Genomic DNA, 19416 nt, shown 5'->3' on the forward strand with positions numbered 1-19416 from the left:
ATGGGGACGAGATTAAAGTGAACTGTTGGCCCGAAAACTGCGTGCTAAAGTGTGTAACATGCACAGTTTTTAATGTCAAGTCTTCTAAACAACTTTCGCAAGCGACCTCGGCGTTAATAGCGTAGTGGAACTTGTTTTGTGGGCTGGATGAAAAAGGCGGCTATGGAAAATGGCCGAAAGTGCTTTTCCATCTGGCAACAGCCGCTGCTGGTGAGTAGTGTTTATGGCTTCGAGAAATGGTGTGAATACTTCAGTTTATTTTTTTGGTGTGAGATCTACGCTTGCCCTTTGCCGCTTTGCCTTTTTGTTATTGCCAGGCTTTGACAGAATTTTTTTTTTTCATTGCCAGGCTTTGACTGAGAGGTTTTTTTTTTTTTATTTTATTGCCGGGCTTTGACTGACATCAAAATATATTGCAGGAAAAAAAAAAAGTAAAAGCCGCCAACTCCTTGAGCATGGCTCCTTCATAGGGCTCGGACGGCTCAGGGGCGAGTGGTGAAAACACGCGTGCTGCTTCGCTGTGCTTTGCAGCTCATGCACACTAAATTCGACTCTCCAGAAGCAAATGTGAATACGGCAGTTTTCTTGGGAATCTCGAGTCACCGACGAAGCTACCTTATCCGTTCCTCGACCGCCACTCCGCTTGTAAACATGGCGGACATCGCATCGCTCGCTCACTGCGTGGACTTCGTTATGCCAGTATACCAAACTTTTCGCGAAAGCAGATACAACGAGGATGCACCGAACCTTTCTCTCTCAAGCATCGGCTGAGAATGACAGCGACCCGGGACTTCCGCCACGCTATCGTTTTACGAATGCGGCCATGGCTAGCCTCCGGCCGTCCCTGCTGCTCATGCTGAACATAGATAACCGTGATCAGCCACCGACGTCTGTGCTGTGTTGATCGTCGCATCATCGTAATTTGCTTGTGTTGCGCGGGGACATTTCAAGTCGTCACCGGATAAGTGGACAACTTTTCGGAGCCTAACGAGTGCAGAGTTGAGGTGCAATTTGACCGTTAATGGTGAGCTCTCCCGCGGCCGGACTCGGGAGTCGAGCGGCGGCGGCGCATTCTCCATGGCTCGCTCTGCGCGCTTCCGCAGACGGCGGCGAACTTGTGAACAGAGTGTTGCATACGGTAAGCTGGGGGGCAATGGAGACGCGGTGAGACTGTGCGGATATCTGTGCTGCTGCCCGTGCATCAATGGCTTCCCCGTCGCCCGAGGGTACGTAGTATGTCGTCGGACGCACGGCGCTGTCGAGGGAGCGCGTTGGTGTGCTCGCCCTACGGAGGGATATTCGCGGCCGACGAAGGGCATGGCTTTTCAAGCACGTTTTCAATTAGGACTCCCAAGTTGTTTGGAAACCGCACGCGGCATTTGCTTCTGGAGAGTCTAATTCAGTGCATGAGCTGTAACGCGCTGCAAAGCAGCAGGCATGTTTTCACCACTCACCCCCGAGCTGTCTGAGCCCTGTTTTGTCCTGCAATATATTTTGAGTATGTCAAAGCCCGGCAATAAAAAAAAAAAAGACTCCGTCAAAGCCTGGCAAAAAAAAAAAAAATCTGTCAAAGCCTGGCAATAACAAAAAGACAAAGCGGCAAAGGCCAAGCGTAGATCTCGCACCAAAAAAATAAACCGAAGTAGTCACACCATTTCTCAAAGCCTATGTCATGCTCTGCGTAAACTCTACATCACCAGCAGCGGCTGTTGCCAGATGCAAAAGCGTTTTCGGCCATTTTTCACAGCCACCTTTCTCATCCAGCCCACAAAACAAGCTCCATTACGCTGTTAACGTCGAGGTCGATTGCGAAAGTTTTAGAAGATTTGACATGAAAAAAATTTGCATGTTACACACTTCAGCACTCAGTTTTCGGGCCAACAGTTAACCTTAATCTCGTCTCCATACGCCACTTGCTAGGCTTCGAGTGGAGGAGGTATTCTTGAGAAGAACTTGTCAGAGGAAACGTCAAGGGACGTTCATGAATCTGAATCGGCCTTGGAGTGGAGAAGCGGCTGTATTCTCTGCTCCTGGAGGTGGAGCGTCGAGTCGAGGCGCATTTTGAATACGGGCGTTAAACTCGATCTTTGGATATTTTTCCCGGGCATAAATTAATATGAATGTGAACCAGAAAAAAAATTAGCTCCATTTGTATTCAAAAATTTGAGTGTGTGCGCACCCCTAGTTATCACTTCTGGCACTGTTCACACTTCGCATAGTACTGATCCTTTGGATAAATGCCTACTGCAGAATGAAGGCATAACTTTCAAGGTTGATCATTAACTATCAGTCTACTTTCATTCATGTTCCCCCTGTGTTGTGAGAGAAATGTTAAACATCACTGTGCAGTTTTCCTTCAGTTTGATGAACTTATTCGCATTTAAAAATGCCTCGGAGTTATAAAGACCCCAGGTGAATCTAATTACGGTTTTCCTTATACTTGCAGGTGGTCTCGGACTTCTACCAAAACGGCCCTGTGCTTCAGAAGTTTTCCATGGGAACTGAAAGCTACCCAGTAGCATCACTTAATAATAAGGTTATGCTTCGAGCACAAGGGTTCACAACTGAAGACAGCTTTGTTTTTAGCTTTATTGGTGTTGAACCAGGTATGCAAAATATTTTGCTTTTTCATCTGTTGATTTGCTTAAGATTCCTACATCAGCGTTACTGTGGAATTTGTGATTGGTAAGTGTGTAGACAGGGAATTGTTCATCACCCCTCTGGGGTGGCTCAATTGTTGGGTGCTCGACTGCTGTGCCTAAGGATGTGGGTACTATACTGGCCACAGTGGCCGCATTTTATGGCAGCATTTTGTGGCATTGGAGCAGCAGCTGCAATAATGCATGTTACTTAATGGAATTTTGTTTTATGCACATTCATTCTGCGAACAACGGCGAGAACTTTTCTGCAGCCTTCCTGTACAGTCAACGACCGATAATCCGGACTCCACTGGGAATGTAAACAAGTCCGAAATATGGAATGTCCAAAAAAAACGAATGAAGCAAAAAATACCTTTTTATTTACATTCTAGGGCGCCTGTTTCGGGAAGAATTTGTCAATGTATTGCTGCACGCACTTCCGCTTACGTGCAACCAAATCTGTCTGTATGTCCACTAGTGTCATGCTATCACTGTACGCTGATGCGAGGACTGCAAAAGCTCGAGTCAGATCCGCATGCAAGGGCTCCACAACACACGGTAGTTTGTGACCAGTGTGCTACTCACTGCACCACTTTCACCGCACATTTTTTTGAAGGCGAGGTCGAACCGCTTTTTGAAATTCCTGAACCAACCGTCGCTGAACTGAAATCCTTCGATGCCAAGCCGCAGTGCGAGGGTCTCAGCCTTATACTTCAAAAGGTGGCCAGAAACAGGAACACGCTGAGCGACAGTAACGTTAAACCAGATGTTCAACGCTTCTTCCAATTTCGGGTAAAGGCCTTGTCGTAGCCTTTTCTGTTCAGCTGTTGATATCTTCTCCCTGGCCTCAAGAATTTCAGACCTATTCGTCATATAGTACGATATCGTTTGCTTTGAGACGCCGAACTCACGGGCAACTTCGACTTGTGAACGCCCGCTCAGCACTTGCTGTATTATGTGGCTGCTTTCTTCGCCATTGTCAGCATCGTGTATTTCCCACGTTTCGCCGCTGTCGGCACGGACCGCGAAGGCACCGTTGCCGCCATTTGCCATGGCCCGTCGTCAAACTCAAGCGAAACCTTGTCGTATGGCCACTGGAAAGAACCTAGCACAACGCTACTCACACACGAGGCATTGAACAAACGAGCACAAACTGGTGGCAAAGACGCTTGGAGGCCAAACACACCCGAGGGGCAAGCAAGACAAAGCAAGCAGTAGTGGAGCGCCGCCTGCTGTTCTCCCGTCGCAACTGTCCTGTCGCTTATTGCGAGTAGGCGCCAAAGGATGGTGCTCGTCTCCTCTTTCTTTTTTTTTTTTTACTAGGAATGGTGGCGGGGGAAGCGCGCGCATCGAGGCACCCTATTTTTTACAAGGAGTCGCGTGGAAGTGACCGCACGAGCCAGTGGTCGAAGGTGAATTTAAAATTTTTGCACACACCACAGCCGCGCAGCCTGCGCATTACAAGCGGCCACCAAGAAAAGCGCTGCTCAGAGCCTCGATTATCGAATATAGAGCTGGAGGCTGTCCGAAATATCGGTCGTCCTTATACATCATGTTTATGGGGCCAGTGGTGGGGCCGCAGAGCTGTCTGAATAAACGAGCATGTCCGAATTATCAGCGTTCGATTTATTGGTCGGCGACTGTACAGGGTGTTTTCAAGAGTTGCAATCTTCCTAAAAACAAGCATGCATGATCGGCTGAAGCTACTACTAACAGACTAACCGCCGTATTCACAAACATATCTTCACTCTAACTTCTACTCCAAACAGCCCTCGAGCCCTGTTTTTCGTTTCAGATAGCAACCTCCACTTGAATCGCTCCTCCAGCGGCGGAGAAAACTTGAGTTTTCTCGAGAATCTCGAGTCGGTGACGTTGCCACCTTGGCCGCTCCTCAACCTCCACTTCACTTGTAAACATAGTGGACATTGAATCGCTCACTTGCTGTGTGTACTTCGTTCTACCGGTATACCAAATTTTTCACACAAGCCGACATGACGAGGATGCACCGAACCTTCCCCTAAAGCATCGGCTGAGAGTGACAGTGACCCGGGACTTCTGGCACATTATCGTTTTACGGGTGCAGCCATGGCTAGCCACCTGCTGTTCCTGCCGCTCTCGCCGAGCGTGGTCATCCGTGAACCGTCAGTTGCCGATACCAGTGCTGTATTTGATCATCCCATCACACTTCTGTGGCGCGGGCACATTTCAAGTCGTCACCGGATAAGCGGACAACTTTTCGGAGCCTACCGAGTGTGGTGTTGAGGCGCGATTTGACCGTTAATGGTGAGCTCGCCCACGACCGGAGTAGAGAGTCGAGCGGCGGCGCACTCCTTCTGTAGCTCGCCCTGCGTGCTTCCGCAGACAGCGGCGAACTTGTGGGGGAACAGCGTGTTGCATGCAGTAAGTTGGGGGCACCGGTGGCACGGTAAGAATGTGCGGACATCTGTGCTGCACCCCATGCGTCAATGGCTTGCCCGAGGGTATGTAGTACGTCTTCGGACGCGCGGCGCTGTCGAGGGAGCGCATCGGTGTGCTCGTCCTACAGAGAGATATTCGCGGCCGACGAAGGGCATGGCTTTTCAAGCACGTTTTCAATTGGGACTCCCAACTTGTTTGGAAACAGCACGCGGCATTTTCTTCCGGAGAGTCAAATTCAGTGTGCATGAGCTGCAACGCGCTGCAAAGCAGCACGCATGTTTTCACCGCTCGCCGCCGAGCCCTATGAAAGTCAGAGCTATGCTCGCGGAAGTCGGCGGCTTTTACGTTTTTTTTTTTTTTTTGCCTGCAATATATTTTGACGTCTGTCAAAGCCCGGTAATAAAAGAAAAGTCTGTCAAAGCCTGGCAATAAAAAGAAAGTCTGTCAAAGCCTGGCAGGAACAGAAAGTCAAAGGGGCAAAGCAGAGCGTAGATCTGACATCAAAAAATAAACCGAAGTATTCACACCATTTCTCCGTGCCTACGTGATGTTCTGTGTAAACTCTACGTCGCCAGCAGCGACTGTTGCCAGATGCAAAAGCATTTCTGGCCATTTTTCACAGCCGCCTATTTCATCCAGCCCACAAAACAAGTTCCACTAAACTGTTAACGTCGAGGTCTCTTTTGAAAGTTGTTTAGAAGACTTTATATGAAAAAGTGAGTGTGTTACACACTTTAGCCCACATTTTTCGGGCCAGAAGTTCACCTTCTTATCTCCATACGCCTCTTGCGCTGCTTAGAATGGAGGAGGTAGCCTTGAGGAGAATGTGTTGGAGGAAACACTGAGGGGCTTTCATGAATCCGAATCCTCCCTGGAGTGGAGAAGCGGCTGTTTCTTGTGAGAACGCTCCACTCCAGCATTGATTTGGGGCGTGTTTGTGAATATGGACGTAAGCCTCCACTTTCTCTTTTGCCATGCACGAGCGGCGTGGATCTGTCTGAGAATTTCAGAATACAGTCGCCGACCAATTTTTTTTGGGCTCTGTGGGACTTGGAAAATGGTCTTGAGTAATTGAGCAATTAAAAAAATCTGAGCTTTAAAAAAGAAAGTTACGTTTCTTCTTCTTCTTCAAAAAAAAAAAAAAAAGGCTTTTAAAATTGTGAACTCTACCTCTCTCCACGTTTCATTTGTAAGCCGATAGCGGACAGTTATAGTACGATCCACTGCCGCGATCTGCTTCAGTGCACCGTCCATGCTCATGCGCTAGCTTGATCCATAACAGCGGGTTGCCAGTGCATACATGATGATTGGCCTCAACGCGGCAGGCACGTGTGCCGCCAGAAAGCGTGCAGCTCCTTCAAGATGGAATTCACAGGAACAAGCAACTCCGAATGCACCGCCCCCCTCCCTGCTCCATGGGTGGTGGCGGCGAAGCCGTGTTAGATACTGCACCGGTCCTATTTTCAGTGCGGTTGCGCGCTGTTTGTTGGCCACCTCGATAACAACAAAGAGTGTGCCATTATTGCCACTACCTTAATGGCAGTGGTGAACAAATAGCCAAGCAAGTCAATCCGAATGATTCCATCCACTATCCAAGATGGCACCTCTCATGGCTGTAAAGAACTTGTTGCCTGTGACAGCAGTGCCTGCTTGTGTCTATATCGTGCCGAAAAAACAAGCTTTTGTCCGAAAACCGATTTCAAAAGTATTTTTGAAACCTATTTTGTTCAAAAAAGTTAGAAACATTTAGGTTCCACAGAGTCTGAAATATTGGCATACAGTCGAACACGGATATATCGAATTTTGGTTATATCGAACTCACGAAATATCCCCTTGAAAATCCCATGTAAAAGTATAGGAAAGCCGCGTCATATATCGAACTCGATTTCACTGGTCGTTTGATATATCGAACTCTGCACCACGCACTGAAAGTGTGCCTTCCCCAAAGACAGTCGCATCACCCTCGGCCGTTTGCCGCGTAACGTTTTCAAGCCATGCGCGGAAGGAATGGCCATGCGCGGAAGGAATGAGAGGGGACAGTTCAGCAACGGCTGGTCTGGGCAGCGCTGCGCCCATTCCCCAAAGGCGTGCGCATCTGCAGTTATTGTTTCCCATGCGCCAGCACATGACGTTTGCAAGCTATGTGCATGGGTGTGCCCGTTCTTTTGCCAAGCTATCTCTCTCCTTCCTCTCTCCCAGCCTTTGTTCGCAGTAGCATGCGCTACCTTTGCGCCAAGCCAGCTCGGCCCGTTTTCAAACAGACGTCGGACGCTTTCTTCAGCGTGTGTTGCGAACCCTCTGCACGCGGCGGCTGACGTGGCTATGGTGCCTGCGGACGTTAAGAAGCGGCAGATCTCTCTCTCTCTCTCTCTTTTTTTTTTTTTTTTGCTAGAGTCGTTCATTTTTATTGATGTGCTGTATGCGCGGCGTAGCGTAAGATATGGCGGCTGCGGACGTTAAGAAGCAAGTTGTTTTTTTGTTTTGTTTTTTGTGGGAGTTGTTTATCCTTGCATGTATGAATCAACGAAAGTGTGCGGTCAGCTGCGATCATGACGCCCGCCCCAAGCGCGGCGTGATAATCGAACCAGGCTTGCGCAATCAAGTCATCACGGGCACTCTGCCAAGTTCGCACCCCGCCACCGCAGAAGCTATCAAAAGATAAATGCGCCGTGACGTTATCGCTGCGCAGCATATTGGACGTTGCCAAGAAATGAGCTGTGGACGAGACAACCGAAACGGAGTGGCGCGCGCCATCTACATGCAAGCGAAAATGCTCGAGATTTCTGCCGACGCAGAAACCTTGTTTTGAGCTGCCGGTGGCTCGAGCGGCGAGAGGGATGCAGTTCCAACAAGTTGGAAATTTCTCGCTCTGTCGCTGCCGCTCGTCGCTGAGATAGCTCAATCGCTTGCATGTGAGCGAGCTGGCCTTAACACTTTTTTTTTTTTTTTCAAAATTCTGGGGTGCATAAATTGAGGGTGGGTTCATTAAGTGGGTTGATTACGCGACAAATACGGTATCATTTGTTCGCATCGTAAGTGCCATCACAAGTCAATTTCTGTATATCGAATTATCGATATATCGAATTATTGATATATCGAACTATTTCGCGATCCCCTTCGAGTTCGATATATCAGGGTTCGACTGTATTTACATGTTGTTATGGGGGTGCATGACAGTTCCCGAACGAAATCCGAAATGTGGTGCAAGTCCGGATTATTGGAGTCTGAAAAGATGATTGGCTACCGTTATAAAAGAAATAACAGCCAGTTTAACGTACGTGGTTAATCCAAATGTGATTATGTGCACTAGCACTTAGTTTTCACTTTGGTCGCACATATTTAGCATACAGTCATAAGTTACCACATTATGTGAAAGACCACCCTAAATAGATATAAAGCCCTGTTTTGACCAAGCTGTAGAAACGTGCCTGCGTGGCCTAGGTGTAGCATGTCTGACTTGTGATCCAATTAAGGTACCTGGTGTGTCTGATTCCCATTATAAAGTGCTGCCCATGTTGGCAGCTTCTGCCATGGCCAGTTTTGAGCAGACACAAGGCATCAGCAAAATCAACAAATGGGAGGTACATATAATGCTTGCGCACCAAAAATGAAGAAAAGGAACAGTTTTAACACTGATGTCATAGATGCATTATTAGCGACAGCATCAGTAGTGGGCAGAAATATTTATGATCTTTGCTTTCTTGGGGAGTGGGTAGTGCTGTGCAAATATCGGTGCACGTTGAGGACCGCAGGTGTTCAAAAATTATCGGGAGCCCTCCACTGCAGCATCCCTGATAGCTCAAGTCGCTTTGGGATGCAAATCCCCATAGACCGAACCAAACCAAGATCTTTGTTTGATTTTAGTACCGCATGGCATGTTCAAATTTGATGTTAAAAGATGACTGTGAGCACGTGCTTTATTAGCTGTATTTGTTTGTAGTATTTGAATGATTAAACTTGTTCTACTTGTGTCATTGTATTATCTCATGCAGGTTGTCATTCAACAACTTTGGGAACGAGTGGATTGTACAGCTTGTCAGGCAACTGCAATGCTATTTGTACATGGGCCATTAATCCTTCTAACTCTTCAGGTAAGCATTTCTTGCTCCTTCCTAATTTAGGTCTGAGCTTCCTCCTAGTTTAGGTCTGAATTGCAGTTCTCAGTAAATCACGGCTATTATTGTGTACCTGGGAGCCTCCAAAGCATTTGAAAGTCTTTTAGCATGCATGAGGCAAAGGTACAAATAATGACACTAAAGGTCAGCTCATGAGTAGCATTTCAGGGTTCATGTATTTAAATGAAACGTTTACTGTAGATTCTTCTCTCAGTCCTTGTCATATGCATTAAATTGTGAAGTGTTTTGTTTCTGCAGAAGTTTGGTCTTTTGTCAGCCATATCATGAGCTCGCTTCAAGTGACTTCAGCAAGCAAGCAACACTATGTTTGTGACGTTTTAAATATTGCCTACAGGCTAATATGCCTGGCAGGTTGAGCAGTACATTGGCGTCATTACAATATAAGATTCATCCCCCAACTCATAGCCCTTGTTGGCTAAAAAAGAAAAAAAAATTAGTAAGGTTAAGTGTAGTCGACTCACCCCCAACCCGTTTCATCCAACCTCCCGTTTTGTGGTTTCCCGCAAGATGGCATCACTGCATGCTTAACAGTGCAGTCACCAGGACAGTAGTCTCAAATCCATGAAAATAAAAGCAGAAAAACGTTCCGTCCTCCCTTCCACATTCGCATGCGGCCCAACTGACTTGTAAATGGAACTGCAAACAGTCCTCTAGGTGTGGATTCAGGCACAGCAGATGCCTCGCAGATGAATTTAGGTTGCTCTCGCGATACCTGCCTTTCTTCTGAGCAAGCGACTCCTAGTGCAGACACAGTAGGTAAATAGCATGCAATGCAAATTTTTTTAGTAGGACTGATTGAAGTATGGCACACCATTTAAACAACGGAAGCCAGCATTGCGTGCAGATAACCCTCTGCAGGTGCGAAGCAAGGACGGTCTCATCGTGGGACGCGCACTATCACTGCTAATGGTGCTAGATGATATGATGCCAGTGCCTCCCCTAGATGCTGCTTTAGCCACGGCTGGGCTAGCGGGGAGTGATGAGCATGTACACTGCTGTCTTTGGTGGAGCTGCTCCTTGATGAAGCGCGGTTATGTACTGTGAAACTAGTAACCATGTCTGCATTGCTGTGAAGCAAGTCTTCTCTTCTGCAAGAGCGCATTCGAGCAGCCCACAAGCTTCACCGTAGACTGGTTTTTGTGCTGGAAGTACTAGGGTTGGGGCACCGTGCACCTAAAGCTTCAGTATAATGCTCGATGAAGTTGGCAGGGCACCAAGTTTTAGGCGCTCATGAAGGGCTTGTCACAAGGGCAGAACTAAGCGATGAAACTTAACTCGTTTCTACGAGTTTCAGGAAAGCTTGCTTCTGGATATGGCCAAGTATGCTACATTCGTACCGTTTGGGAGCCTGCTTTTGATTGGGATTTTCGAGTAATATGTTTGTTTTCAGGGCTGTCAGGATTGTGTCAACGAGATTCCACTGCAGTAGATCTGGGCATTATGATCGTTATGGCAAATGCATGTAAAATTATGCAGTTTGTTATCATTGGACATGTACTGCTGTCCTGAATCAGTTGCTGCAACAGTAGACCTCTGGATTTAGCCTTGCCATTTGAGCTGATTCTCCTGCACATACCCATTTTTTTCCTTGGTAGCATTGGTTTCTTTGGTAGTGACCCTGTAAGTATTATATAAATAAGTAAATAAATGACAATAAGTAAATTTGTTCATAAATAAGGCCAGTGAGGACGTACAGAGGGAATCTTTTTACGTTAGAACCCAGTCACATTCTAGGTACCGTGGTATCCTGGAGGCTATGTTGGGGACCAGTCCCACTGTAGCTTCCACGAAAGTTCATGTAGTGCTACCTCGCCTGTCGCACCGCAATTGGAGCACTCCTGCGGGTAAATCGTGAATTTCGCCCTATGATGGTACTCATACTGGCCATTATAACAGCCTAGGTTTAGCTGAAGACACCACGCCAGCCATAACGGCAAAGACTCTCCACATTCTATTCGTGCTTGCCCACCACCATGCTCTTTAGCTTCTGCCGCATGTCAACCGTGCCCTGTGTGCTAACAAAGGGCATGAATTCTGTCATGGCGGTCGAGGTAGTTTCAGTACTCCTGTGAAGAAAGCAAAAACTACTGAAGGCACCGAAATGAAACTGTCTGAGGAGACTGTGCGGGTTGCTCTGAGTGAGAAGCAGTCCCACTGGGTTGGCTCCAAGGCCTTTGTTCCTGGCATATCTGCTCTCTCTTGTCCCCTGCAGCTTAGAGGATTTAAAAATTCCAGGAGGCACTTAAGAGCGATAAGACGAAAGCTCTTTGGCAACCATCGGCGGCGATGGTTCGCTCTCGTTGTGCCACTTGTCTTCACAGCTGCGGGCAGATGGCGTGTGGCCGTGTTCGACGCGCGGCTGCGGCCGGTCACTCTCCCCACTCGAAATGACAGGGGTAAATCCATCGTCGTCGCACCCTTATGTTGCCATGGGGATGGCAGGAATGCTATACAAGGAGAATTAAGATACGTTTTTAACATGCCTGGCGTGTGGCATAGTTGGCTAGTGCCCTGGGCTGGTGATCAGAGGGGTGGTTGTTTGATTCCCAGTGGAGGACGATTTTTTTCTTGAAGGTTAAATTCTTGGCGGCGTTTTATGTGGCTTGTGTTGGATTGGCTTTGGATGCAGCTCGTTTGACACCTCTCTGCGGACGCCGCTTATGAGCTAAGAAAGGCTTTTCCCTTAAAAAGTGAGATTGTGCACTCCCTTCTTGCAGCTGCCTTCTGCCACAGGCAGCAGGTCAAGCAAATAAAAAGCCATCATAGGGTGTTGAGGACATTCTGCACATGTATAATGATAGTGAAAGCCACAAAGCCTTTCAATTCTTGAGAAATGTGTTGCACTTAGTGGGCATTTAAAAAAGAAAATATGGCCAATAATGATATGAAAGTATTTCTTTTTTTCCCATGTTCTGAGGTCGAAATAAGTGCATCAAATTCATTGCTTTGGCATTGGTTTTTAATGTATTCGGCTGCTGCATTTTCTAAAAGGTACATTTACGTTCTACAGTCATATGGAAAACATAGTAGCTGTATTCTAATGTAGATGTATGCATGGGCCAAAATTCTGACCTTGAGCTCGGCCCGGCCCTAGGCCCAGGCCCTGCACGGCCTGATCTGATATAATTGCAGTTAAAGCGACGATACAGAAATAAATAATTTCGGAATAGTGAGCTCATTTAAGACCTTAAAATGCTGACAAATTTGTAAAATTTATAGGCACATCACATACATAGAATTGCTTTTGTATGTTGTTATGCAAACAAGTTATCGATTGACGAATTAACGCTTAAGGCATTTGCGGCACTCTTGGATGATGAAACCGGCTACATAGGTTTCTTTCACTGCTGTTAATTTGTGTTTTAAATGATGAATACATTCTTAGCTAGAAGAGCAAGTTTTCAGGGCACGGCTTCTCTCCTTCTCCTGAATGGCACCAGCTCAAACTATGAGCAAGGGGTTGATTCTGTGGCCAAGAACTCAGTAAGATATCTTGGTCACCGCTTGCCTTTCATGGCGCCGTCAAGGCGCCGCCGCTGCATTGCCTGCATCGAGAAACGAGAAAACTCAGACCAGGGATACTTTGACTAGATGCTATATCCCACTTCTATTGAGGCTACATGGAGGCATGGAGCAAGCCACAACAGAGACATGTGAGATGCGACAGCATGGCCCGTTAACAGACTCCTAAACTTCCGTGCCACTGTTATCAAGAAGGAAGGCGGAAAAGTCTTAAACTCAAATAGCCCACAAGCGACCCTTCTGTGACTGCTTGCAAAGATCCGTTCACAGCGAGAACGCGTGGTGGAAAGGTAGATCAATGTCTGGAGAGAATTTCAAACCTCTCGCGTGCGGAGGATGCCGGGAGACACAATGCTGCACATTCGAGGCTCCTAGCCCACCTAGGCCATGTTCGTGTTTTGGTAAAAGTTGCGTGTACTCGGGATGTGTGTCGGGCCTGGCCCGGTCTGCCCGAGACAAATATGTCCTGTCCCAGGCATGGAGCAAGCCACAACAGAGACATGTGAGATGCGACAGCATGGCCCGTTAACAGACTCCTAAACTTCCGTGCCACTGTTACCAAGAAGGAAGGCGGAAAAGTCTTAAACTCAAATAGCCCACAAGCGACCCTTCTGTGACTGCTTGCAAAGATCCGTTCACGGCTAGAACGCGTGGTGGAAAGGTAGATCAATGTCTGGAGAGAATTTCAAACCTCTCGCGTGCGGAGGATGCCGGGAGACACAATGCTGCACATTCGAGGCTCCTAGCCCACCTAGGCCATGTTCGTGTTTTGGTAAAAGTTGCGTGTACTCAGGGGATGTGTGTCGGGCCTGGCCCGGTCTGCCCGAGACAAATATGTCCTGTCCCAGGCTCGGCACATACCTAAGGCAGAGGGCTTCCTAGCCGCCCGAGCCTGGCCACCGAGCTGGGCCGGTATGGGCTGTTGGGCCAGCCCCAGCACACCTCTATTCTACTGTCCTCCACTAACTTGGTTGATCTTGTGACCATGGCCTATTGCCTAGATCGCACCTTCAAAAGCCAACATTTTCTGTGGTTTGGATGGAACTCTGTATATCCTGATTCTGTCGAAATTTACCATCGCAAGTATCTTATCCACAACAGATAGACCGACATCCCCTTTATGAGGGATGCATATTTACACCATCTTCACTAGCAGCATCCCCCAATACATTGCTTATAAAATCATGTTCTTGTTTTCCTTCGTAACAGTTTGAATCTTCATTTCTGCAAAACCATCATTTTTAAGAGTAGCTCAAGGATGGATTTGATTATTGCACCGTTCAGTACACAATTCCTTTGTTACCACAGGTATACTAAGTTGCTAATGATATTGCCAGCTGTATCTTTTATACTTTGGGGTGTCAATTGCCTTTACTTATTGAAATTTTCAACAGTTCTCTAAATCTACATTCTTTTTGGACCTCAAAACTTCCATGTTCCGGCATTTAGATACCCTGTCGCCACGTAGATCTACCTGACATCTGCCCTATTCATCCTATTTCCTGCTTCATTTGGCATCATGGTGATCTAATTGGATCTGGTTGTCATTCATTGTCTTAATGCTGCCCAAGTCATCTCCGTCTGAAGTGAGAAATATGTTTTAAAACAAAAATATGAACTGCTGCATATTCGCATTCACTTGTATTTCTAAGCGGCTGGCTTGCTTCTTCTTTGCAACTCTCTGAATCTCTTGCTATAGACCAACACCAACGTGTGACGTAAGCAAGATGCGGTGGTGTTGCTGTCGCCTGGCTGGGCCAACTGAGGATGAAAAGAAGGATGAAAAGAAGCAGCCCAAAGGAATACATGGAACCGAAAGATTTCAAAGCAGTTCAAAGCAGTTTTCTCATTTCCTGGGACACCTATGATGTCATTATTCAGCACAGAGCAACCATGAATGTCCCAAAACAGATCTTGAAAGTATGAAATCTTATTACCGAGGTGAAGTATTTTTAAAACATCGCGAAACGTATGGGGGTGCGAGTTGGGAGGGTGACCCGTAGAAACTAAAGTCCCTCTGAGGGAAGTAGCGCCAACCACTTCCCTTCTCCTCCGTTCCACTCTCCCTTGCGGTGCAGCCTCGACTTTGGTGCCGTCTATCGCAGATCTCCCGAAGGAGGCGACGGCTGACGCGCTACCGGAGGGGAAAATGCGGATAACTTTGTTGAAGCCCTGCGCCGATATTTTTGTAGCGAAATTTTATTCCTCTGGCCTTAATGATGCCTTATAAGAATTGCATAAGAGAACTGGGGAAAGGGCCATCATTTAAGGCTTGAAGCATCCGCAAATTCAGAGAGTGCGTTGTTGAAGCACAATGCATGCCCGTGGTATGCTCATACACGCTCATAATGTTGCAAAATTACCAGAGTTTCAAGTTTCGACTGCACGTGCTCAATATTTATCGTGCTAACCACCACGCACCTGGAAGTGCAGTGTGCGTTTGAAACACTGCCATCTGAAACGTACGACGACTCAAAACAAGTAGCAGTGAATGTGAAAAACTGATTATAGGCATGCGATAAAAAATAAACCAGAGCTAACTAATAGATGTATTATTATTTATTGTTTTGTAAAAAAGAGAAATGAGAAAGATGAGAAATCGCAGCAAGTGAGTTAATAAAAGATTATTTTTAATAGCGCAGATTAGAGTAGAAGCTCAAATTTTCATAAGGGGCAGATTGCTTTGCCTATGCAAGCAGAAGCAGTAAACTTGACTACCAAAATAGCTACCTGAACAGCAAAGGACCCAGGAAATGAAAACAGAAGGAAAAAAAAAAATTAATACTGCATTGAAAAAACGACATACATGACTGCTGTGCATGCAGCTTCCACAGCGACTCCATCCGCAAATCTTAATAAAAAACGATAAATTTACTGTGGCAAGCTTTCACAGTGAGAAAATTCACCCCATGATGCAAGATAACATAAGCGCATATGGCATATACGAAACCCATTTGCTTAATCAGGCGTATTCTGAAGTAATGTGTTTGTAAAAAAAAATAACGAAAGTGAAAGGAAAGCTGCAGAAATATTAGATTACAGCAAAGCTATTCATTCATACCAGGGGCCTGTGGCAGTTAACAAGCATTTCTCTGTTATGATAAACCCACACTCAAAACATGCGAGCAGCTGCCCATCCCTCCGATTCAAGGTCGCATCACGAAGTAGTGTAATGGAACAAAATACAGTATATACAATCAAAGTGCCTGTGGAATACCCCAGGTGACCTAAATAATCTGGAGCTGTCCACTACAGCCTCCCTCATAGCTTAAGTTGCTTCGGGACCAAAAACCAAATTAATACGCGTGAGCGTACGCGGAAGCTAACCAAGTGTATTTATAAGCCGAGCCTTATAGTTGTGTCGATAATGGAGCTGAAATCATGCCCTGAATAAAGTTGCTCTTATGTCACAGCTCTCGTGAGAGAAAGGTAAACTCAAATGCGCTAAAACCCGAGCACAGCATAGGCACGTGCAAACGCTTCTTTAAAGAGGCAGGGGTCAACAAGGTTAAAAAAAACAACTAATGAACCATGGCATTTACTTCACAAAGCCGTGCATTTTTTTCAATTTCCTTGAAGTCAGCCCGCCCGATTCTGTACAGTCACTTTTTTTTCTTTTTCCGTTGCACTGACCGGATGGGAAACAAAAAAGACCTTTTGCCTTCGCCTTGTCGGTTGCGGCAAACGAAGGCGCAGATGCACAGCATCACGATGAAGCTTTCACGTGCAGCAGTTTCATCGCGCAGGTTCGAAAATGGCGACCACCGCGAATAGCGTGCGCCGGAAAAGAAAAATACACAAAAGCGCAACGCTTGATTACACGTGACACGCACTGGCCAATGGGAGAGTGGAGGAGGCTGGGGAGGCAGGAAGCGGTGAGGAGGAAACTCCAGGGAGAGCGCGGTTGCTGAAAAGTCTAATAGTGGCAGTACTTTTCGAAGGATACAGGGCCTTTAGTAGAAACACGTATAAACGCTTGTAAACACATGTAAACACAACTTACCACAACATTTTTCTCGTTTCGCAGTGCACCAAGAAGTGAGGGCGATGGTTAAAAGTTAGCATGTGTTTTGAAGAAAAAAATTTGACAAAGTATATTATGTCATTTTAGGGTCAATGTATCTTTAAAATGCATCATTATGTGTGTATTGTAAAGTCCGACGTACCTGCTGGGTGCTTTTCACAATCGTGACAACTTCTCGTGTTGTCCTACATGCCACATTCCCTCTTAAATACTGCTGCTCAGATAAAGCAAACCTTTAAGCATAAAGCACTTCTCACTAAGCACGATAAACGAACCACGTGCAGCAGCAGACGACCAAGATCCCCCATCAGCTCACACTAGTCGTGTTTGTGGATGCCGGCATCGTCTGCGCCTTGTGTCTGCACTCGAATAGAATGTTGTCCGTGCCAACTCTGTTATAGCAGACCATTCTCTCTCGTTCACTTACCATGACATTTGAGAAGGGCTTTTTGAACGCAGTTTTGTCGAGGCTACATACCTTGAATGACTGATATTAGTAAGCAGATTGAGTGCATGCAGCAGCAAATCAGGCTACACAAGAAGCTCGCATGATTTGGAGAAACACCCAGCGGACAGCAAGCCTGTGAGCGGTATGTATGGCTTGACAGCACACATTTTTAGCGCCGTTTTATAAGTACATTGCCTCTGCAAGGATGTACAATACTCAAAGCGCTCGCCAACATTTAACAACCGATTGCCTAAGTTGGTGCTCTGCGAATGAGAAAAATAATGAGGTAAGTTGTGTTTACATATGTTCCTATGAGTCGTCCTCCCAACTCGCACCCCCATACGTTTCACGGTGTTTTATAAATACTGCGCCTTTGAAATGTCATTTAATACTTTCACGATTTGTTCTAATGTGTTCATGGTTCCGTGCTAATTGTCGGTTGATTTCGGTTTATTTGTGTGTCATAAGTGCATTCAGAGTCACTTTTAAGCAGACGTTTTAGCTACCATATATAGCAGAAAGAGTGTGCTTCACTGTGGCTTTCTCTGTTCATCTATTCTTTTTGACTGAATGTGCAGCCAGTCTACTTATGGCGAATTCGAGTGGGAGAGCAGGTGCACTCGAGAGCACTTCGAAAGTTCTCTCAGACAAGCGGGCAACCTCCGGTTCCCAGAGCAGAAGTAGAATCACTGGCTTCCAATGGTAGAGGAGGAGGGCTTTTCCTCCGCTCTGAGCAGCCCGGCTGCTCCCTCGTCTAAAGCGAGTGTAGAGGAAGTCACATAGCATAAAGCGTCATATCCACACCAGCTTTTTTTTTTTTTTTTTTCTCTCTCTTCTTCTTCTTCTTCTCTTGAGTCGTCGCTGGCACTCAAAATGATGGCTGCAAAGTCACCATAGCGTCGGCGCTCGACGAGCGGAAAGCATTGCTCAGGTGCTGTATGCATGTTTGAGAGTCGCTGCCGGCGTTGAAAAGGCCAAAGGAGGCAGATCGCCTCATTGTGAGAACAAAGGCATACAAAATAAGCGGTTCTACATGAAGCATTGGCCTCTCCTCGGGTTGCAACTACCGCCACTGCGGGCAGGCAGAGAATGCTGGGAAGAGAAGTGCGGTGTGCAGTCTCATAGTTGTGGTGCTCTGCTCTCACTACGCAGAGCGTTCCCGTGAGAGGACAGTTACGCCCTCGCTTGGCGTGCTCCCGTACTGCTCTGTACTGCTCGGCACCTCTGCTCTCATCCCCCCAACCGAATGCGCCATTAGAGTGAGAATTCTGTTGTCACTGCCCTTGGAAAAGCTTTTTATATCTGCATTATTTTCTTCATGTAATGTTCTGTGGCAAGGAGCAGGAGTGCTGGCTGTTAATGCATCCTTTGCCCAAATTCTTTTTCTGCCATTTTTACAGCCAAAACACAGAAGTTCACCTTGATGTTTAACCATCTGAACCTTGATGCTAACGACAATGTCACAATCAGCTCACTGGCCCACCCAAACAAGGCTTTGCTGCTTGTGAATTCGTCGTATTCTTCTGTGAAGCCTGTGGAGATGAGCTCGGTGACTGGTGCTTATGTGATGATCAGGCGCAACAAATGTGCTCAGGAAAATGGAACAGTTGCCTCTGGCTCTACATCAGGTGTCTTGGGTGAGTACATCAAACCATTGTTCAGCTGTTGTGATATGCAAGAATATAATGGTCGGAGTTGTTCATTATAACAACAAGGTTAGCCACTTGGTCACTGTTACCAGTGTTATTGCTTGCTAAATATCGCATTACAAATACAGTTCATTACATTACATTCATCCGTGGACATAAGTCTGTATCAGCTTAAATGCTGCTGTCCTGGCAGTGGTAACGGTAGTTGTTTGCCCAGGGCATTAATGATACACCTTAAGTTCGTTATAACAAATTTGTGTCTTGCAAATTAATGAGCATAGCGAAGTAAGTGCAGCTGTGTTTGAAAGCTCTATTGACAGAAAGCTTTCGATACTTTAAAATCTGTTTATTTTACATTTTTTTAAAGAAGGGTAGACACTAAAATACATTTGCATGTTTTCTTCTCTTTAATGACATGTAAGACATGGTTCACCAGGTGGTTTATCTCCTACAACTGCTTAGTAATTTGTAATTGAATTTTTTTCTCCTGTTTTGGTTTCGGTTTCAACAACCAGCCAATGGCCACGACCTATATGGAAATTCGATGACAAAGCCATTGCTCAGCTTTTGAAACTGAACT

At 46.4% G+C, this 19416-nt stretch overlaps 1 protein-coding gene across 3 annotated transcripts in view; it reads left to right on the top strand.

The window, feature by feature from the left end:
• The window catches only part of LOC146201857 (uncharacterized), an 83944-nt gene that overhangs the window by 49612 nt on the left and 14916 nt on the right, over positions 1 to 19416 (top strand). For all 3 annotated transcript variants that reach the window (XM_084587820.1, XM_084587822.1, XM_084587819.1), the window contains exons 11-13: positions 2447 to 2606; positions 9050 to 9148; positions 18588 to 18824. In XM_084587820.1, the coding sequence (XP_084443946.1) occupies positions 2447 to 2606; positions 9050 to 9148; positions 18588 to 18824 (496 nt within the window). The remainder of the gene's footprint in view (positions 1 to 2446; positions 2607 to 9049; positions 9149 to 18587; positions 18825 to 19416) is intronic.

This window comes from Amblyomma maculatum, chromosome 1 (genome assembly GCF_055883805.1).
Source record: "Amblyomma maculatum isolate TAMU_Amacu chromosome 1, ASM5588380v1, whole genome shotgun sequence".
NCBI classification, from domain to species: Eukaryota; Metazoa; Arthropoda; class Arachnida; order Ixodida; family Ixodidae; genus Amblyomma; species Amblyomma maculatum.